Genomic DNA, 22,422 nt, shown 5'->3' on the forward strand with positions numbered 1-22,422 from the left:
TTGCCCTTAGTGTTGGGTTGGGTTGCTGGGCTGCAGGGATGGGGTGGAGGTGTTGACCTTGGGTGGGGTGCTCTTTCCGGGGCCGGTGCAGACTCAATGGGCCGAATGGCCTCCTTCTGCACTCTAAATTCTATGATAATCTATGATTAATCTCGGACAAAGGTTCGGCACAACATCGTGGGCCGAAGGGCCTGTTCTGTGCTGTATTTTTCTATGTTCTATGTTCTAAATGGGAACGTTCCCACTCCAGCTCACAGCTCACCGAAGATGTCTGCCCAGGGCCTTCGGATTGTGCACCCTGCCTAGAATCGGGAGGACAGGAGCGATCCTGCCTTTCTATAGCACCTGTCCCCCAACTCAGAATGGCCCAAACGCCTCACAGCCAATGAGGGACTTTATTTTTGCAATTTATTTCAGGAAACGCGGCAGCCAATTTGCACAAAGCAGGCAGTACAATATTGACCCAGACAATCTAATTCATTATAGTGATGTTGGTTGAGGTATACTGGGATCAGGACCGCGGGAAGAACCCCCCCCCCGACCCTCTGACAGTGCTGCACTCCCTCAGTACTGACCCTCTGACAGTGCAGCACTCCCTCAGTACTGACCCTCCATCAGTGCAGCACTCCCTCAGTACTGACCCTCTGACAGTGCAGCACTCCCTCAGTACTGACCCTCTGACTGTGCAGCACTCCCTCAGTGCTGACCCTTCGACAGGGCAGAACTCCCTCAGTACTGACCCTCTGACAGTGCAGCACTCCCTCAGTACTGACCCTCTGGCAGTGCAGCACTCCCTCAGTACTGACCCTCTGACAGTGCAGCACTCCCTCAGTACTGACCCTCTGACAGTGCAGCACTCCATCAGTACCGACCCTCTGACTGTGCAGCACTCCCTCAGTACTGACCCTCTGACAGTGCAGCACTCCCTCAGTACTGACCGACGTCCCTTGCTGTTAAATCTGGCCTGATTTCCCCTTCTGAGAATTGCTTTGAGGATGTGGAAACTGCCATATAAATACAAGTGTCTGTACTTCCTGACAAGCGGCTTTTCTGCAGACAGCTAATCCAGGGGGAATTTGCGATCATGGCAGACTGACCAGGGAGATGTGAAATAGATTGCGAGTACTCGCTGAATGGTAACAATTGACCTTCATGTGATTAATCAGCAGCTCCATCATGTCAGGTTTGTGCCCCGACTATGAGATCAGAAGGAATAGTTTAACTTCAAATTAGATAAACTTAAAGATTACGCTCCCAGCAAATGATTTGATTAAGGCTCCCTTTCACCTGTTCAGCTGATGACAACGTATGCCGTCCCTTTTGAGTCCCTTTGCAGTAACAGGAGAAGGCCCATTCTGCCGCCTCGAGCCTGTTACACAGGAACAGGGGGAGGCCTAGTCAGCCCATTTGAGCCTGTTCCACAGGAACAGGAGGCCCATTCTGCCGCCTCGAGCCTGCGACACAGGAACAGAAGGAGGTGCATTTGCCCCCCCCCCTTCAAGTCTGTTGCACAGGAACAGGAGGAGGCCCATTCTGCCCCCTTGAGCCTGTCACACAGAAAGAGAAGTAGTTGCATTTAGCCACCTCGAGCCTGTCACACAGGAACAGGAGGAGGCCCATTCAGCCCCCTCAAGCCTGTTACACAGGAACAGGAACAGGCCCATTCAGCCCCCTCAAGCCTGTTACACAGGAACAGGAACAGGCCCATTCAACCCCCTCACGCCTGTGTGGCAGTCACCACTGTTGTATATATCATGTATGAGAGGTAATACGGTCAGGCTCCTGGAGTACAGGTACGGGGGTAGATCCCTGCCTGCTGGCTCCGGCCAGTAGTCGGAGTATAAATGTGTGTGCACACCGAGCTGCAGCCATTTCGGCAGCAGCTGCGGGGGGGCGACACACCTCTGCTTAATAAAGCCTCGATTACTCTCTACTCTCGTCATAATTGATAGTGCATCAATTTATTAAGCAGAGATTTTACAACGATGGACCTCCACATCAATGAAATGAAAATGAAATGAAAATCGCTTATTGTCACGAGTAGGCTTCAATGAAGTTACTGTGAAAAGCCCCTAGTCGCCACATTCCGGCGCCTGTCCGGGAAGGCTGGTACGGGAGGCAAGCCGGATCGCCTGCAGCTGCTCTCTCAAGCAGACAACACCAAGTCGGCCTTCGCACATTGGCTAGCTTGCTGTGAAGCCTACATCGGATCTGCGACAGAACCACCCTCAGTGGCACAGAAGCTCCAGATCCTGTATACACAGCTGAGCTCCGATATCTTTCCCCTCATCCCCCTACCTACGCTGAGGCAATGGCGCTACTGAAAGAGAACTACACTCGGCAGACCAACAAACTCTACGCCAGGTACCTCCTGTCCACGCGGCATCAACTCCCCGGTGAGTCTGTGGAAGATTTCTGGTGTGCCCTGCACGTCCTGGCGAGGGACTGTGATTGCCAGGCCGTTTTGGCCATTGAACATTCCGAACTCCTAATTAGGGACACTTTCGTTACAGGCATAGGGTCGGCGTATAGCGCCAGCGCCTTAGAAGGGCCTACCCTTGACCTCGCGGCGACCAAGAAACTCACGATCTCACTAACGGTCACCTCCCGTAATGTACTGGTGTACGCCCCCGACCGCACGGCACCCCCCTCCTGGACATCGTGGACCCACCAGCGAACACCTCATCATGGACCCTACCAGCGACCGCCCCCAGCCAACCCCAAGCCTGCGCCGCGCGGCAGCCAACCAACCCCAGGGGACCCAAGTGCTACTTCTGCGGACAAAGCACCCCCAGCAGCGCTGCCCGGTGCGGACTGCACTCTGCAAGGCCTGCGGGAAGAAAGGACATTTCGCTGTTGTGTGCCAGGCCCGCTCGATCACGCTGGAACCAGGCCCATTGTTCATGCGACCCGTGGGCACTGCCATTTTCGTCCCCGCAACCCACGTGTGGCCCGTAGGTGCCGCCATCTTCCTCACCTCAGGACACGTGCTGCCCACGCGCACCGCTATCTTCCCTCCATTAGGCCTCGTGCTGCCTGTGGGTGCCTCCATCTTTAACGCCGCCTGCCACGTGCGCCCCGTGGGCGCCGCCATCTTCCCTGCCAGGACCCCTGCTGGTCAGGCACCTCATTGGGCCGCTCATCGCCTGCAACCGCCGCCGACCAACCAGGGGCCTTCCAACAAAAGCTGCAGCTCGCCTCCATCACGATCGATCAGTCCCGGCCGCACAACCTCGCAACCGCGTCGACGACGGTAAAGGTCGATGGGCATAAGACATCATGCCTTCTTGACTCCGGGAGCACAGAGAACTTCATCCACCCCGCTACGGTAAGGCGCTGCTCCCTCGCAGTACACCCCATTAACCAGAGAATCTCCCTGGTCTCCAGATCCCACTCGGTGGCGATCCGGGGGTACTGCATCGCCATCCTCACCATCCAGGGCGTAGAGTTTAGTGACGGCCGCCTCTACATCCTCCCCAACTTCTTCGCTGCCTTGCTACTCGGCCTGGATTTCCAGTGCAACCTCCAAAGTCTAACCTTGAAATTAGGCGGGCCCCTACCACCCCTTACTGTCTGCGGTCTCACGACCCTTAACGTCGACCCACCTTCTCTCTTTGCAAACCTCACCCCAGATTGCAAACCCATCGCCACCAGGAGCAGACGGTACAGTGCCCAGGACAGGACCTTGATCAGGTCTGAGGTCCAGCGGCTGCTGCGGGAAGGCATCATCGAGGCCAGCAACAGCCCCTGGAGAGCCCAAGTGGTTGTTGTGAAAACTGGGGAGAAAAACATTTTGGTCGTTGACTACAGTCAGACCATCAATCGGTACATGCAGCTCGACGCATACCCCCTCCCACGCATATCTGATACGGTCAATCAGATTGCACAGTACCGGGTCTTCTCGACAGTGGGCCTGAAATCTGCCTACCACCAGCTCTCCATTCGCAATGCGGACATCCCATACACCGCGTTTGAAGCGGACGGCCACCTTTACCACTTCCTTAGGGTTCCCTTCGGCGTCACTAATGGGATCTCGGTCTTCCAATGGGAGATGGACCGAATGGTTGACCGGTACGGACTGCGGGTCACCTTCCTGTAGCTGGACAACGTCACCATCTGCGGCCACGACCAGCAGGACCATGACACTAACCTTTCCAAATTCCACCACACCACCAAACTTCTCAACCTAACCTACAACAAGGAAAAGTGCGTGTTCAGCACGAACCGATTAGCCATCCTTGGCTATGTGGTGCAAAATGGAGTTCTAGGGCCAGACTCCGATCGCATGCGCCCCCTCATGGAACTCTTGCTCCCCCACTGCCCCAAGGCCCTGAAACGATGCCTGGGGTTCTTCTTGTACTACGCCTAGTGGGTCCCTAACTATACGGACAAGGCCCTCCCACTCATTCACTCCACCGGTTTCCCACTGACAGCCGAGGCTCACCAGGCCTTCAAGCGTATCAAGGCCGACATCGCTAAGGCCGCGATGCACACGGTCGACGAGACACTCCCCTTCCAAGTCGAGAGCGATGCATCAGATGTCGCTCTGGCTGCCACCCTCAACCAGGCAGGCAGGCCCGTGGCATTCTTTTCCTGCACCCACCGTGCCTCTGAAATCCGGCACTCCTCCGTCGAGAAGGAGGCCCAAGCCATCGTCGAAGCTGTGCCACATTGGAGGCATTACCTGGCCAGCAACGGTCGGTTGCCTTCATGTTCAATAATACACAGCGGGGCAAGATCAGAAATGATGAAATCTTGAGGTGGAGGATCAAGCTGTCCACCTACAATTACCAGATTTTGTATCGCCCCGGTAATCTTAACGAGCCCTCCGATGCCCTATCCCTAGGTACATGTTCCCTGCCTGCTGACTCCGCCAGGTGGGGGAGTATAAGTGTGTGTGCTCACTGAGCTGCAGCCATTTCGGCAGCAGCTGCAGGAGGTTACACATCTCTGCGTAATAAAGCCTCGATTACTCTCTACTCTCGTCTCGTCGTAATTGATAGTGCATCAATACAGGAATAGGTGGAGGACACTTCAGTCCCCTTGAGCCTTTCACATCGGAACATGAGCAGGTCCATTCTCCCCCCTCGAGTCAATTGCACAGGAACAGGAGGTGGCCCATTCTGCCCTCTCAAATCCGTTACAGAGTAACAGGAGGAGGCCCTTTGAGCCCTCTCAATCCTTTTACGCAGGTACAGGATGAGGCTCATTCAAATCCTATTCAAGTCTGTTAGCCCGGAACAGGAGGAGGCCCATTCAGCCCCCTCGAATCTGTTGCACAGGAATAGAAGCAGGACCATTCTGCCCCTTGAGTCCCTTGCACAGGAACAGGAGGAGGCCCTTTTAGTCCCCTCAAGCCTGTTGCACAGGAGCAGCCCCATTCATTCTGCTACCCTCGAGTCTGTTACACCAGCAGAGGAGATGGCCCATGTTGCCTCTTGAGCCTGTTACACGGGAACAGGAACAAGCCCATTCTTCCTCCTCGAGTCCATGACACAGGAACAGGGGGTGACCCATTCTGCCCCCTCGAATCCGTTACAGAGGAACAGGAGGAGGCCCAGTTTTCCCTCTCGAGACTGTTACACAGGGATAGGAGTAGGCCCAGTCAGCCTCCTCGAGCCGGTCACACAGGAACAGGAGGAGGCAAATATGGTTAAGGAAATTCCCAAGGCTTTTTACACGTACATAAAAAGCCAGAGGGTAGCCAGGGAAAGGGTTGGCCCACTGAAGGACAGGGGAGGGAATCAATGTGTGGAGTCAGAGGAAACGGACAAGGTACTAAATACTTTGCATCAGTATTCACCAAAGAGAAGGAATTGGTGGATTCCTTCACATTGAGATCCAAAAAGACGAGGTGTTGGGCGTCTTGAAAAATATTAAGGTGGATAAGTCCCCAGGGCCTGATGGGATCTACCCCAGAATACTGAAGGAGGCAAGAGAGGAAATTGCTGAGGCCTTGACAGAAATCTTTGGATCCTCACTGTCTTCAGGTGATGTCCCGGAGGACTGGAGAATAGCCAATGTTGTTCTTTTGTTTAAGAAGGGTAGCAAGGATAATCCAGGGAATTACAGGCCGGTGAGCCTTACATCAGTGGTAGGGAAATTACTGGAGAGAATTCTTCGAGACAGGATCTACTCCCATTTGGAAGCGAGAGGTCATATTAGCGAGAGGCAGCACGGTTTTGTGAAGGGGAGGTCGTGTCTCACTAACTTGATAGAGTTTTCAAGGAGGCCACAAAGATGATTGGTGCAGGTAGGGCAGGGGATGTTGTCTATATGGACTTCATTAAGGCCTTTGACAAGATCCCTCATGGCAGACTGGTACAGAAGGTGAAGTCACACGGGATCAGAGGTGAGCTGGCAAGATGGATACAGAACTGGCTAGGTCATAGAAGGCAGAGAGTAGCAATGGAAGGGTGCTTTTCTAATTGGAGGGCTGTGACTAGTGGTGTTCTGCAGGGATCAGTGCTGGGACCTTTGCTGTTCGTAGTATATATAAATGATTTGGAGGAAAATTTAAGTGGTCTGATTAGTAAGTTTGCGGACGACACAATGGTTGGTGGAATCACAGATAGTGATGAGGACTGCCAGAGGATACAGCAGGATTTAGATAATTTGGAGACTTGGGCAGAGAGATGACAGATGGAGTTTAATCCAGGCAAATGTGAAGTAATGCATTTTGGAAGGTTTAATGTAGGTAGGGAATATACAGTGAATTGTAGAACCCTGAAGAGTATTGAAAGTCAGAGAGATCTAGGTGTACAGGTCCACAGGTCACTGAAAGGGGCAACACAGGTGGAGAAGGTAGTCAAGAAGGCATACGGCATGCTTGCCTTCATTGGCCGGGGCATTGAGTATAAAAATTGGCAAGTCATGTTGCAGCTGTATAGAACCTTAGTTAGGCCACACTTGGAATACAGTGTTCAATTCTGGTCGCCACACTACCAGAAGGATGTGGAGCTTTGGAGAGGGTGCAGAAAAAATTTACCCGGATGCTGCCTGTTATGAAGGGCATTAGCTATGCGGAGAGGTTGGAGAAACTTGGTTTGTTCTCACTGGAACGACGGAGGTTGAGGGGCGACCTGATAGAATGAGCGGAATAGACAGGGTGGATAGTCAGATACTTTTTCCCAGGGTAGAGGAATCAATTACTGGGGGGCATAGGTTTAAGGTGCGAGGGGCAAGGTTTAGAGAGGATGTACGAGGCAAGTTTTTTACACAGAGGGTAGTGGGTGCCTGGAACTTGCTGCCGGAGGAGACGGTGGAACCAGCGACGATAGTGACATTTAAGAGGCATCTTGATAAATACATTAAGGATGGGAATAGAGGGAAAGGACCCCGGAAGTGTAGAAGATTTTAGTTTAGACGGGCAGCATGGTCGGCACAGGCTTGGAGGGCCGAAGGGCCTTTTCCTGTGCTGTACCTTCCTTTGTTCTTTGAGGCCCAATCAGTCCCCTCAAGCCTATTACACAGGAACAGGGGGGGGCCCATTCTGCCCTCTCGAGCCTGTTACACAGGAACAGGGGCAGGTCCATTCTGCCCTCTCGAGTCTGTTACACAGTAACGGGCAGGCCCAATCAGCCCCCTCGAGCCTGTTACACAGTAACAGGAGCAGGCCTAATCAGCCCCCTCGAGCCTGTTACACAGTAACAGGAGCAGGCCTAATCAGCCCCCTCGAGCCTGTTACACAGGAACAGGAGCAGGCCCAATCAGCCCCCTCGAGCCTGTTACACAGGAACAGGAGGAGGCCTAATCAGCCCCCTCGAGCCTGTTACACAGGAACAGGAGGAGGCCCAGTCAGCCCCCTCGAGCCTGTTACACAGGAACAGGAGCAGGCCCAATCAGCCCCCTCGAGCCTGTTACACAGGGACAGGAGGAGGCCCAATCAGCCCCCTCGAGCCTGTTACACAGGAACAGGAGGAGGCCCAATCAGCCCCCTCGAGCCTGTTACACTGGAACAGGAGCAGGCCCAATCAGCCCCCTTGGGTCTCTGCACACAGGACACAAGGATGCCCTTTTAGCCCCCTAGAGCCTGTTCTGTTTTTCGCTCTCGCTTTCTCACTTTTTCTCTATGTCTTTCTCATCCTCTGTCTTTCTCTCGCACTCTCCCTCTTCCTGTCTCACTCACTCTCTCTGCAGATGATACTCGAGGGTCGACGTAGAGAAGATGTTTTCACTTGTCAGGGGGAGACCAGAACTCGGTCACTATTAAATTCAATGGGGAATTGAGTAAAACTTTTTTACCCAGGGAGTGGGGAGAATGTAGGACTCTCTGCCACAGGGAGTGGGGAGAATGTGGAACTCTCCCACAGGGAGTGGGGAGAATGTGGAACTCTCCCACAGGGAGTGGGAGAATGTGGGACTCTCTCCCACAGGGAGTGGGGAGAATGTAGGACTCTCTCCCACAGGGAGTGGGGAGAATGTGGAACTCTTCCACAGGGAGTGGGAGAATGTGGGACTCTCTCCCACAGGGAGTGGGGAGAATGTAGGACTCTCTCCCACAGGGAGTGGGGAGAATGTAGGACTCTCTCCCACAGGGAGTGGGGAGAATTTGGAACTCTCCCACAGGGAGTCGGGAGAATGTGGGACTTGCTCCCACAAAGAGTGGGGAGAATGTAGAACTCTCTCCTACAGGGAGTGGGGAGAATGTGGAACTCTCCCACAGGGAGTGAGGGGAATGTGGGACTCGCTCCGAGAGGGAGTGGGGAGAATATGGGAGTCACTCCCACAGGGAGTGGGGGGAATGTGTGTGGCGCTAACAATTGTACACAAAGACTCGAGTGAAGTACAAGAGAGGCTTTATTACAGGGAGATGCTATTCCTCCGGCTGCAGCTGTAGAATGGCATCTCAGTGAAACTTATGAATATTTATGCAGCTCCCTGTGGGTGGAGCTAGCCTGCAGGGGCTTATCGGAGAAATCTGTAATACAGGTACGGCCATACATCCCCCTACTGCAAGCACACATATATACAGTGGTTGGATCACCACAATGTGGGAGTCACTCCGACAGGAAGTGGGGAGAATGTGGGACTTGCTGATGGAGGCAATGGTTGTGGTGAATAGTCTAGATGTATTTAAGGGGGAAGCTGGATAAACACATGAGGGAGAGAGGAACAGAAGGATATTGTGATGGGGGAAGATGATGAGCGGGGTGGGGAGGAGGTTCAAGTGAAACAGGAACACTGCCACAGAGCAGATGGGCTGAATGGCCTCTTCAGGCTGAATGAAACCCCATCCGAGCATGTTTGCTGCGAGTAGTGGGGTGCAGGGACGGAGGGATCTGCCTAACCCGTCAATCCTGCTACAATTGGACAGCAGAGAGTTGAAAGTGCTCTCATTATCGAGGAGATGCTGAGGTCAGACAGGGCTTTGTTGCCGAGGGGTCAGCAGCTAAGGAACAGAAACATTGGCAGTGGGGATGTGACAGGAAGGGTGAATCACACCCCCTCTCCTGGCTGCATATTACCCTCAGATTCCTTCATTCTCACAGTCTTCGATCAGGCGCTGGTGAAGGAAGTGGGAAAATCCTTGGAGATACCTTTCAGCAGAATGTATCTGCCATCCTCCCCCACTCACATCTTCACCGCACATTCATAACTTTGTCATGCGGATGTGTAAATGATCTGAGGATATTCTGGGATTTTCGATTTGAGCTCATGTTCTGTCAATCACGCGTCCTGTGGGCTTGAGGAACAGAAACTCGATGTTTCTCGCTGTCAGCTGGCTCCCGCTGGGTTCAGCACATGTGATAGAGAACCCGAAGGTCATGGGTTTCAATTTCCCACTACACGCCTGAGCTCTGTAAATCGGTCTGTACTGTCAGAGGGTCAGTACTGAGGGAGTGCTGCACTGTCAGAGGGTCTGTACTGAGGGAGTGCTGCACTGTCAGAGGGTCAGTACTGAGGGAAGTGCTGCATTGTCAGAGGGTCAGTACTGAGGGAGTGCTGCACTGACAGAGGGTCTGTACTGAGGGAGTGCTGCACTGTCAGAGGGTCAGTACTGAGGGAGTGCTGCACTGTCAGAGGGTCAGTACTGAGGGCGAGCTGCACTGTCAGAGGGTCTGTACTGAGGGAGTGCTGCACTGTCAGAGGGTAAGTACTGAGGGAGTGCTGCACTGTCAGAGGGTCAGTACTGAGGGAGTGCTGCACTGTCAGACAGTCAGTACTGAGGGAGTGCTGCACTGTCAGAGGGTCAGTACGGAGGGAGAGCTGCACTGTCAGAGGGTCAGTACTGAGGGAGTGCTGCATTGTCAGAGGGTCCGTACTGAGGGAGTGCTGCACTGTCAGAGGGTCAATACTGAGGGAGTGCTGCATTGTCAGAGGGTCAGTACTGAGGGAGTGCTGCACTGTCAGAGGGTCAGTACTGAGGGAGTGCTGCACTGTCAGAGGGTCAGTACTGAGGGAGTGCTGCATTGTCAGAGGGTCAGTACTGAGGGAGTGCTGCACTGTCAGAGGGTCAGTACTGAGGGAGTGCTGCATTGTCAGAGGGTCAGTACTGAGGGAGTGCTGCACTGACAGAGGGTCAGTACTGAGGGAGTGCTGCACTGTCAGAGGGTCAGTACTGAGGGAGTGCTGCAGCTGATCAGAGGGTCTGTACTGAGGGAGTGCTGCACTGTCAGAGGGTCAGTACTGAGGGAGTGCTGCACTGTCAGAGGGTCAGTACTGAGGGCGTAGCTGCACTGTCAGAGGGTCAGTACTGAGGGATTGGTGCACTATCAGAGGGTCGGTACTGAGGGAGTGCTGCACTGTCAGAGGGTCAGTACTGAGGGAGTGCTGCACTGTCAGAGGGTCAGTACTGAGGGAGTGCTGCACTGTCAGAGGGTCAGTACTGAGGGAGTGCTGCTCTGTCAGAGGGTCAGTACTGAGGGAGTGCTGCACTGTCAGAGGGTCAGTACTGAGGTGTGCTGCACTGTCAGAGGGTCAGTACTGAGGGAGTGCTGCACTGTCAGAGGGTCAGTACTGAGGGAGTGCTGCACTGTCAGAGGGTCAGTACTAAGCGTGTGCTGCACTGTCAGAGGGTCAGTACTGAGGGAGTGCTGCACTGTCAGAGGGTCAGTACTGAGGGAGTGCTGCACTGTCAGAGGGTCAGTACTGAGGGAGTGCTGCATTGTCAGGGTCAGTACTGAGGGAGTGCTGCACTGTCAGAGGGTCAGTACTGAGGGAGTGCTGCACTGTCAGAGGGTCAGTACTGAGGGAGCGCTGCACTGTCAGAGGGTCAGTATCGAGGGAGCGCTGCACTGTCAGATGGTCAGTACTGAGGGAGTGCTGCGCTGTCAGAGGGTCAGTACTGAGGGAGCGCTGCACTGTCAGAGGGTCAGTGCTGTGGGAGTGCTGCACTGTCAGAGGGTCAGTAATGAAGGGGTGCTGCACTGTCAGAGGGTCAGTACTGAGGGAGTGCTGCACTGTCAGAGGGTCAGTACTGAGGGATTGGTGCACTATCAGAGGGTCGGTACTGAGGCAGTGCTGCACTGTCAGAGGGTCAGTACTGAGGGAGTGCTGCACTGTCAGAGGGTCAGTACTGAGGGAGTGCTGCACTGTCAGAGGATCAGTACTGAGGGAGTGCTGCACTGTCAGAGGGTCAGTACTGAGGGAGTGCTGCACTGTCAGAGGGTCAGTACTGAGCGTGTGCTGCACTGTCAGAGGGTCAGTACTGAGGGAGTGCTGCACTGTCAGAGGGTCAGTACTGAGGGAGTGCTGCACTGTCAGAGGGTCAGTACTAAGCGTGTGCTGCACTGTCAGAGGGTCAGTACTGAGGGAGTGCTGCACTGTCAGAGGGTCAGTACTGAGCGTGTGCTGCACTGTCAGAGGGTCAGTACTGAGGGAGTGCTGCACTGTCAGAGGGTCAGTACTGAGGGAGCCTGACCTGGTGTATCGGGGAACGGGACAGTTTCCCAATGTGTTTGCCCCCGGACACAGATCCACAGGATGTTACTGCCGCCCGGCAATGGGCCTAGCTGGCCCTTAGTTTCTCAGAGTGCGGTGCCTGTGCAGTTTGGTACACAGAGCCGAAGACAGGAATACTGTGAGATAGAGTAATCGCTTGGGCCGGATGGGGTGTGGGGTATGGGGGATGCGGGGCACACAGGACAGCAATAAAGACCCTGATGTCCATCGTATTCCACAAGCAGAGAGGGGGGACAGAGTCAGTATGACTGAGTAACACCAGCTGTACAGTCTAATTTGAATCCAGTTTGCGAATCAGTGCGGGACCGTAGAGGAGGCAGGCACAGACTCCAGCCAAGGGGAGGAAGACTGGCATCTATTTCAGTCTTCTCCATCACCACCATCGTGTGGAAAACGAGCTGAAATCAATGAAAGTTGTGATCCCTCTCTGCTGGGGATTTTACCAGCGTTGAACATGAGAATGGAGGAGGATTAACTCCGACCTCTCCAGTGATCAGACCAAATGCTCTCGAAACTGTCACCCCTCTCCCACTCTGGACATCCCAAAGTATTTCACAGCCAATGAAGCACATTTTTTTTCAGCTGTAATGCAGGAAAAGCAGGAGCCATTGTGTGCACAGTTAGATCCCACTAACACCAATGTGACAATGAGAGGCAGCACGGTAGCATTGTGGATAGCACAATCGCTTCACAGCTCCAGGGTCCCAGGTTCGATTCCGGCTTGGGTCACTGTCTGTGCGAAGTCTGCACATCCTCCCCATGTGTGCGTGGGTTTCCTCCGGGTGCTCCGGTTTCCTCTCACAGTCACAAAGATGTGCAGGTTAGGTGGATTGGCCATGCTAAATTGCCCTTAGTGTCCAAAATTGTCCTTAGTGTTGGGTGGGGTTACTGGGTTATGGGGATAGGGTGGGGGTGTTGACCTTGGGTAGGGTGCTCTTTACAAGAGCCGGTGCAGACTCGATGGGCCGAATGGCCTCCTTCTGCACTGTAAATTCTATGATTCTATGACCCAGATCATAGAACATAGAACATAGAACAGTACAGCACAGAACAGGCACTTCGGCCCTCGATGTTGTGCCGAGCCATGATCACCCTACTCAAACCCACGTATCCACCCTATACCCGTAACCCAATAACCCCCCCCTTAACCTTACTTTTTAGGACACTACGGGCAATTTAGCATGGCCAATCCACCTAACCCGCACATCTTTGGATTGTGGGAGGAAACCGGAGCACCCGGAGGAAACCCACGCACACACGGGGAGGACGTGCAGACTCCGCACAGACAGTGACCCAGCCGGGAATCGAACCTGGGACCCTGGAGCTGTGAAGCATTTATGCTAACCACCATGCTACCGTCTGTTTATTTTTTGTAATGTTGGTTGAGGGATAAATATTGGCCCCAGGACACAGGGGGGAAATCCCACTGCCCCACTCTTCTTCCAAATAGTGACCATGGGATCTTTTACACTCTCCTGGGAGGGGGGTGGAGCCTCAGATTAAAGTGTCAGCCTGAAAGACAGCAATTCAGACAGTGCAGTCCCCCTCCATACTGAACCTCTGACAGTGCAGCTCTCCCTCAGTACTGACCCTCTGACAGTGCAGCACTCCCTCAGTACTGACCCTCTGACAGTGCAGCACTCCCTCAGTACTGACCCTCTGACAGTGCAGCACTCCCTCAGTACTGACCCTCTGACAGTGCAGCGCTCCCTCAGTACTGACCCTCTGACAGAACAGCACTACCTCAGTACTGACTCTCTGACAGCGCAGCACTCCCTCAGTACTGACCCTCTGATGGTGCAGCATTCCCTCAGTACTGACCCTCTGACAGTGCAGTCCCCCTCCATATTGACCCTCTGGCAGTGCAGTCCCCCTCCGTACTGACCCTCTGACAGTGCAGCTCTCCCTGAGTACTGACTCTCTGACAGTGCAGCACTCCTTCAGAACTGACCCTCTGACAGTGCAGCATTCCCTCAGTACTGACCCTCTGACAGTACAGCACTCCCTCAGTACTGACCCTCTGACAGTGCAGCGCTCCCTCAGTACTGACCCTCTGACAGTGCAGCACTCCGTCAGTACTGACCCTCTGACAGTGCAGCGCTCCCTCAGTACTGACCCTCTGACAGAACAGCACTACCTCAGTACTGACTCTCTGACAGCGCAGCACTCCCTCAGTACTGACCCTCTGACGGTGCAGCATTCCCTCAGTACTGACCCTCTGACAGTGCAGTCCCCCTCCATATTGACCCTCTGGCAGTGCAGTCCCCCTCCGTACTGACCCTCTGACAGTGCAGCTCTCCCTGAGTACTGACTCTCTGACAGTGCAGCACTCCTTCAGAACTGACCCTCTGACAGTGCAGCATTCCCTCAGTACTGACCCTCTGACAGTACAGCACTCCCTCAGTACTGACCCTCTGACAGTGCAGCGCTCCCTCAGTACTGACCCTCTGACAGTGCAGCACTCCGTCAGTACTGACCCTCTGACAGTGCAGCACTCACTCAGCACTGACCCACTGACAGTGCAGCACTCCCTCAGTATTCACCCTCTGACAGTGCAGTGCTCCCTCAGTACTGACCTTCTGACAGTGCAGCGCTCCCTCAGTACTGACCCTCTGACAGAACAGCACTACCTCAGTACTGACCCTCTGACAGCGCAGCACTCCCTCAGTACTGACCCTCTGACGGTGCAGCATTCCCTCAGTACTGACCCTCTGACAGTGCAGTCCCCCTCCATATTGACCCTCTGGCAGTGCAGTCCCCCTCCGTACTGACCCTCTGACAGTGCAGCACTCCCTCAGTACTGACTCTCTGACAGTGCAGCACTCCTTCAGAACTGACCCTCTGACAGTGCAGCGCTCCCTCAGTACTGACCCTCTGACAGTGCAGCACTCCCTCACTACTGACCTCTGATAGTGCTGCACTCCATCAGTACTGACCCTCTGACAATGCAGCACTCCCTCAGTACTGACCCTCTGACAGTGCAGCACTCCCTCTGTACTGACCCTCTGACAGTGTAGCACTCCCTCACTACTGACCTCTGATAGTGCTGCACTCCCTCAGTACTGACCCTCTGACAGTGCAGCACTCCCTCAGTACTGACCCTCTGACAGTGCAGCACTCCCTCAGTACTGACCCTCTGACAGTGCAGCTCTCCCTCAGTACTGACGCTCCGACAGTGCAGCGCTCCCTCAGTACTGAGGCTTTACCTCCCTATTTTGCCAAATGATGACCACTACATGAATCTTAACTGTGCAGTCGCTGTTGAACTGCCGTGCTTGGCGGAGGTGGAAGAGCAGATCTCCCTGAGTATGATGAGCTTTGATGGTTTCTATTTATATCGGCAGGGCTGCTTTCCTGGATCATTGTCTCAAACATTCTCTAGCCAGCAATGCAAACTGAGGGTTTCCCTCTCACGTCCTCTCCCTCTGTCTCCAACCCTCCCCTCTGTCTCCCATTGCCCGCGTACCTACCACACCACCCTCTGTCTCCCACTCCCCCCTCCATCTCCCACTCCCCTCTCTGTCTCCCACTCCCCCTCCATCTCCCACTCTCCTCTCTGTCTCCCACTCCCTCCTCCATTTCCCACTCCCCCATCTATCTCCAACTCCACCCTCTGTTTCTCACTCCCCCCTCCATCTCCCACTCCCCCCTCCATCTCCCACTCCCCCCTCTGTCTCCCACTCCCCCCTCTGTCTCTCACTCCCCCCTCTGTCTCCCACTCCCCCCTCCATCTCCCACTCCCCCCTCTGTCTCCCACTCCCCCTCCATCTCCCACTCCCTCTCTGTCACCCACTCCCCCCTCCATTTCCCACTCCCACCTCGGTCTCCAACTCCACCCTCTGTTTCTAACTCCCCCCTCCATCTCCCACTCCCCCTCTATCTGCCCCTCCACCTCCCACTCCCCCTCTGTCTCTCACTCCCCCTTCCACCTCCCACTCCCCCCTCCATCTCCCACTCCCCCCTCTGTCTCCCGCTCTCCCCCTCTGTCTCCCTCTCTCCCACTCTGTCTCCCACTCCCCCCTCTGTCTCCCACTCCCCCCTCAGTCTCCCACTCCCCCTCTGTCTCCCACTCCCCCTCTGTCACCCACTCCCCCCTCTGTCTCTCACTCCCCCCTCTGTCTCCCACTCCCCCCACTGTCTCCCACTCCCCCTCTGTCTCCCACTCCCCCCTCTGTCTCCCACTCCCCCCTCTGTCTCTCACTCCCCCTCCATCTCCCACTCTCCCCTCCATCTCCCACTCCCTCCTCTGTCTCCCACTCCCCCTCCATCTCCCACTCCCCTCTCTGTCACCCACTCCCCTCCATTTCCCACGCCCCCCTCTGTCTCCAACTCCACCCTCTGTTTCTCAGTCCCCGCTCCATCTCCCACTCTCCCTCCATTTCCCACTCCCCCTCTATCTCCCCCTCCACCTCCCACTCCCCCTTCTGTCTCCCCACTCCCCCTTCCACCTCCCACTCCCCCCTCCATCTCCCACTCCCCCTCTATCTCCCCTCCACCTCCCACTCCCCCCTCTGTCTCCCACTCCCTTTCCACCTCCCACTCCCCCCTCCATCTCCCACTCCCCCTCTATCTCCCCCTCTCTGTCTCCCACTCCCCCCTCTGTCTCCCACTCCCCCTTCCACCTCCCACTCCCCCCTCCATCTCCCACTCCCCCCTCTGTCTCCCACCCCCCCTCTGTCTCCCACTCCCCCCTCTGTGTCCCACTCCCCCCCTCTGTCTCCCACTTCCCACTTCCCCCTCTGTCTCCCACTCCCCCCTCTGTCTCTCACTCCCCCACTCTGTCTCCCACTCCCCCCTCTGTCTCCCATTCCCCCTCTGTCTCCCACTCCCCCCTCTGTCTCTCACTCCCCCACTCTGTCTCCCACTCCCCCCTCTGTCTCCCACTCTCCCCTCTGTTTCCCACTCCCCTCTCTGTCTCCCACTCCCCCCTCTGTCTCTCACTCCCCCCTCTGTCTCCCACTCCCCCCTCTGCTCTCACTCCCCTTCCATCTCCCACGCCCCTCCTATCTCCCACTCTCCCTCTGTCTCCCACTCCCCTCTCTGTCTCCCACTCCCCTCTCTGTCTCCCACTCCCCCTCTACCTCCCACTCCCCTTCCAACTCCCACTCTCCCCTCCATCTCCCACTCCCCTCTCTGTCTCCCACTCCCCCTCTACCTCCCACTCCCCCTCCACCTCCCACTCCCCCCTCCATCTCCCACTCCCCCCTCTTTCTCCCACTCCCCCCTCTTTCTCCCACTCGAAATTAAATGAAATGAAAATTGCTTATTGTCACGAGTAGCCTTCAAATGAAGTTACTGTGAAAAGCTCCTAGTCGCCACATTCCGGCGCCTGTTCGGGGAGGCTGTTACGGGAATCGAACCGTGCTGCTGGCCTGCTTGGCCTGCTTTCAAAGCCAGTGATTTAGCCCTGTGCCCTCGATTTAGCCCTCTTTCTCCCATTCCCCCCTCTTTCTTTCTCCCCTCCCCCTCTTTCTCCCACACCCCCTCTTTCTCCCACTCTCCCCTCTTTCTCCCACTCTCCCCTCTTTCACCCACTCTCCCCTCTTTCTCCCACTCCCCTCTCTTTCTCCCACTCCCCCCTCTGTCTCCCCCGTCTCCCATAGGGTCTCATAGGGTCAGTACTGAGGGAGTGCTGCACTTTCAGAGGGTCAGTACTGAGGGAGCACTGCACTGTCAGAGGGTCAGTACTGAGGGAGTGCTGCACTTTCAGAGGGTCAGTACTGAGGGAGCACTGCACTGTCAGAGGGTCAGTACTGAGGGAGTGCAGCACTGTGAGAGGGTCAGTACTGAGGGAGTGCTGCACTGTCAGAGGGTCAGTACTGAGGGAATCCTACTGGAACTCCCTCTTTAAACAGGGCTTTTGACAGAGAAACTTCCTCTTTAAAAAAGGCTCCCTCTGTAACAGGGTCGCTCATGCTGAGAGAATGTGATACCAGGGAAGCGTGATATTTGTCAAGGGGGGTGTGCACCCTCAGTACTGACCCTCTGACAGTGCAGCACTCCCTCAGTACTGACCCTCTGGCAGTGCAGCACTCCCTCAGTACTGACCCTCTGACAGTGCAGCACTCTCTCAGTACTGACCCTCGGACAGTGCAGCACTCCCCCAGTACTTGACCCTCTGACAGTGCAGCGCTCCCTCAGTACTGACCCTCCGACAGTGCAGCACTCCCTTAGTACTGACCCTCTGACAGTGCAGCACTCCCTCAGTACTGACCCTCTGACAGTGCAGCACTCCCTCAGTACTGACCCTCTGACAGTGCAGCACTCCCTCAGTACTGACCCTCTGACAGTGCAGCACTCCCTCAGTACTGACCGTCTGAAAGTGCAGCACTCCCTCAGTACTGACCGCCTGACAATGCAGCCCTCCCTCAGTACTGACTGTCTGACAGTGCAGCACTTCCTCAGTACTGACCCTCTGACAGTGCAGCACTCCCTCAGTACTGACCCTCGGACAGTGCAGCACTCCCTCAGTACTGACCCTCCGACAATGCAGCACTCCCTCAGTACTGACCCTCTGACAGTGCAGCGCTCCCTCAGTACTGACCCTCCGACAGTGCAGCACTCCCTCAGTACTGACCCTCTGACAGTGCAGCACTCCCTCAGTACTGGCCCTCTGACAGTGCAGCACTCCCTCAGTACTGACCCTCTGACAGTGCAGCACTCCCTCAGTACTGACCCTCTGACAGTGCAGCACTCCCTCAGTACTGACCGTCTGAAAGTGCAGCACTTCCTCAGTACTGACTGTCTGACAGTGCAGCACTTCCTCAGTACTGACCCTCTGACAGTGTGGTGCGCCCTCAGTGTGGGCAATCTGTCTCAAAGTGTAGCCATTAGAACACCACTCACAAGTTACTGACTGACTGAAACAATCAGTGTGTGGTTTGAATTAGCTTCGGTTTATTAAATGCGTGATGTTCATTAAGCTTCACAACCAAGACACCTCTCCATTGATGGTCATTTGAGCTGTTTTAATTATGGGATATCTCTGTATTAATGAGTGATTTCTACGTGTGTGGGCCGTACTTATATTGTCCTGCACTATCCTGTACTGTACAGCCCATTGTAACATTTCAGTTGTTACACCAATTCATGGCAAATATTCATGGTCAATAACAGTGTAGAGTATACTCTGTATCTAACCCCGTGATGTACCTGTTCTGGGAGTGTTTGATGGGGACAGTGTAGAGGGAAATTTACCCTGTATCGAACCCCGTGATGTACCTGTCCTGGGAGTGTTTGATGGGGACAGTGCAGAGGGAGCTTTACTCTGTATCTAACCCTGTGCTGTACCGGTCCTGGGACTGTTTGATGGGGACACTGTTGAGGGAACTTTACTCTGTATCTAACCCTTATATGAATATAGGTTACAGTTTCAATCACAAGTTCAGTCTCCCTGGAGGTTGTCTTATCCTGGTAGAATGTCTGAGTGGAATGTTCAAGGTGTTGGATTGCTCTGTCACATCTTATAGCTGTGTCTGTGCTAAACATGGATCTGGAAAGGCAATGTCCTTGAATACATCACCACGTGGGACAACGTTTTCATGTTGAGATTGAATCTTGTGCTTGACACGTAGTATTGCTCGTCTGTTTCTCCTGAACAGCGATTCCTGTTCTGTTTGTGCTAAGTCGGACTTGGCGTTACTTAGATGGCTTCCCGCGCACCTCGCACACCTATCTTCTACCCCGAAAAACATGCTCATCCCAGCCACTGTCATGTGTGCCCGGTGGACTACCGTGAATTCTATCAGGATAAGCCTGCCGCATGATGGGGAGGTATTCACCCTGCTTAGGGCATCCGCCCATAGATCCGCCTCTATCTCTCCTCCCAGCTCGTCCTCCCACTTGCCCTTAAGCTCCTCCACCAGGGTTTCCTCCACCTCCGAAAGCTCCTGGTAAATATCCAATACCTTCCCCTCTGCCACCCAGGTACTGGAAACTACTCTATCCTGTATCCCCTGTGGCGGCGGCAGCGGAAAGGCCGGCACCTGTTTTCTCAGGAAGTCTCGCGCACCTGCAAATACCTAAACCCATTCCCTGCTGGCAATTCAAATTTATCCTCCAAAGCTTTCAAGCTGGGAAAGCTCCCATCTATAAATAGATCCCCCATCCTTCTAATTCCTGCCCCCTGCCAACTCTGGAACCTGCCATCTAGCCTACCTGGTACAAAATGTGGTTATTATAAATCGGGGTCCAAATCGATGCTCCCTCCACTCTCTTATATCTCCTCCATTGCTCCCAGATCCTCAGAGTCGCCTGAGTATCGTAGTATCTCCACCTGACTTTTGGAGTATTGGGCCGGCGAGAACGGCAGAGGTGCCGTTACCAATGTTCCCAGACTGGTGTCTTTACATGACTCCGCCTCCATCCGCTCCCATGCCGACCCCCATCCCCTACCCACTTCCTAATCATGGCTATATTAGCTGCCCAGTAGTAGTTGCAGAAGTTTGGCAGCGCCAATCCACCACCCTCCCCCCCCCCCCCCCCCCCCTGCGCGCGGGCAACACTTTCTTCACTCGCGGGGTTTTACCCGCCCACACAAAGCCCAAAATAATCTTATTCACCTGCTGGAAAAAGGCCTTTGGGATGAAGATGGGGAGACACTGAAAGACAAACAGAAATCTGGGGAGGACTGTCATTTTCACGGTCTGTACCCGCCCCGTCAGTAATCGCGGGAGCATGCCCCATCTCTTAAAGTCCCCTTCCATTTGTTCTACCAACCGGGAAAGGTTTAATTTGTGCAGTACCTCCCATTCTCGGGCCACCTGGATTCCCAGATATCAAAAGCTCTTCCCTACCATTCTAAGCGGCAGCTGTCCCAGACTCTTCTCCTGCCCTATTGCCTGGATCGCAAACATCTCACTCTTCCCCATGTTCAATATATACCCTGAAAAATTGCCAAATTCCCCCAAGATTCGCATTGCTTCTTCCATCTCCTCCAACGGGTCCGAAATGTACAAGAGCAGGTCAGCTGCTTAGAGTGAGACCCGATGCTCCACCCTCTCCCTGAACCAGCCCTTTCCAGTTCCTAGGGGCTCTTAACGCCATGGCCAATGGCTCTATGGCCAGAGCAAACAGTAGCGGGGAGAGGGGGCACCCTTGCCTCGTCCCTCGATGTAGTTTAAAATACCCCAACCTCAGCCGGTTCATACGCACACCTGCTATTGGTGCCTGATAGAGCAACCACACCCAGTCAATAAAGCCCTCACCAAACCCAAACCTTCCCAGTGTGTCCCACAGGTAATTCTACTCCACCCGATCAAAAGCCTTCTCCCCATCCATCACTACCACCACCTCCGCCTCCTCTCCTTCTGAGGGCATCATAATAACATTTAGAAGCTTTCGAACATTGGCCTTGAGTTGCCTGTCCTTAACAAATCCCGTCTGCTCATCCTCTATTACCCCCGGGACACAGTCCTCTATCCTTGTGGCCAGTATCTTAGCCAGCAGTTTGCCATCCACATTCAGTAGTGAAATCGGCCTGTATGATCCGCATTGCTCCGAATCCTTCTCCCATTTCAGGATCAATGAAATCGAGGCCTGCAACATTATTGGGGGGAGGACTCCCTTCTCTCTTGCTTCATTAAATGTCCTCACCAGCAGTGGGTTCAATATCTCTGAAAACTTCTTATAGAATTCCACCGGGTAGCCGTCAGGCCCCGGGGCCTTGCCCAACTGCATGTCCTCCAGCCCCTTGATTATTTCCTCAATCTCAATTGGGGCTCCCAGCCCTTCCACCGGGTCCTCCTCCACCCTCAGAAAGCTCAACTGATCAAGAAACTGCCTCATCCCCTCCACCCCAGCTGGGGGTTCCGACTCATATAATTTACTGTAAAAGTCCTTAAACACCTCGTTCACCCCGCTAGGTCCAGGACAGTATTACCGTCTCTACTCTTTACTTTACCTACCTCCCTGGCTGCCTTTCCTTTCCTGAGCTGGTGCGCTAACATTCTGCTTGCCTTTTCCCCATACTCATAGACCGCCCCCCCCTTGCCTTCCTCAACTGTTCCACTGCTTTCCCTGTGGTCAACAGCCCAAACTCCACCTGTAACTTCCGCCGCTCCCTCAGTAGGCACGCATCCAGGGTCTCCGAGTATTTCCTGTCCACCTGGAGTATCTCCTCCACTAATCTATCCCTCTCAGCCCGTTCCACCTTTTCTCTGTGGGCCCGTATCAAGATTAATTCCCCTCTGACTACTGCCTTCAAAGCTTCCCAGACCGTCGCTGCAGAGACCTCCCCCGTATCATTTGTTTCCAGGTAGTTCTGGATGGACTTGTTAACCCGCCCACAGATCGCTTCATCCGCTAGCAACCCCCCATCCAGTCTCCACAGCGGGCATTGCCCTCCCTCCACACTAACCCGTAGATCCACCCAGTGTGGGGCATGATCCAACACTGCGATTGCCGAATACTCAGTATCCATCACCTTTGGTATTATCGCCCTGCTCAGAACAAAAAAATCAAGTGAGAGTATACCTTGTGGACATGTGAAAAAAGGAAAACTCCTTTGTCCTCGGCCAT

General features: G+C 54.4%; 1 protein-coding gene across 3 annotated transcripts in view; it reads left to right on the top strand.

The window, feature by feature from the left end:
• LOC119974805 (igLON family member 5-like) overlaps positions 1-22,422 on the top strand; it is a 113,930-nt gene that overhangs the window by 8,745 nt on the left and 82,763 nt on the right. The window contains exon 1 of one of the 3 annotated variants that reach the window (XM_038814071.1): positions 1,161-1,183. The exons of the other annotated variants lie outside the window; for them this stretch is intronic. Within the exon in view, the coding sequence (XP_038669999.1) occupies positions 1,177-1,183 (7 nt within the window). The 5' untranslated portion in view covers positions 1,161-1,176. Of the gene's footprint in view, positions 1-1,160; positions 1,184-22,422 lie in introns of those variants that run through there. 3 annotated transcript variants of the gene reach the window in all.

This window comes from Scyliorhinus canicula, chromosome 12, assembly GCF_902713615.1.
Source record: "Scyliorhinus canicula chromosome 12, sScyCan1.1, whole genome shotgun sequence".
Lineage (NCBI taxonomy): Eukaryota > Metazoa > Chordata > Chondrichthyes > Carcharhiniformes > Scyliorhinidae > Scyliorhinus > Scyliorhinus canicula.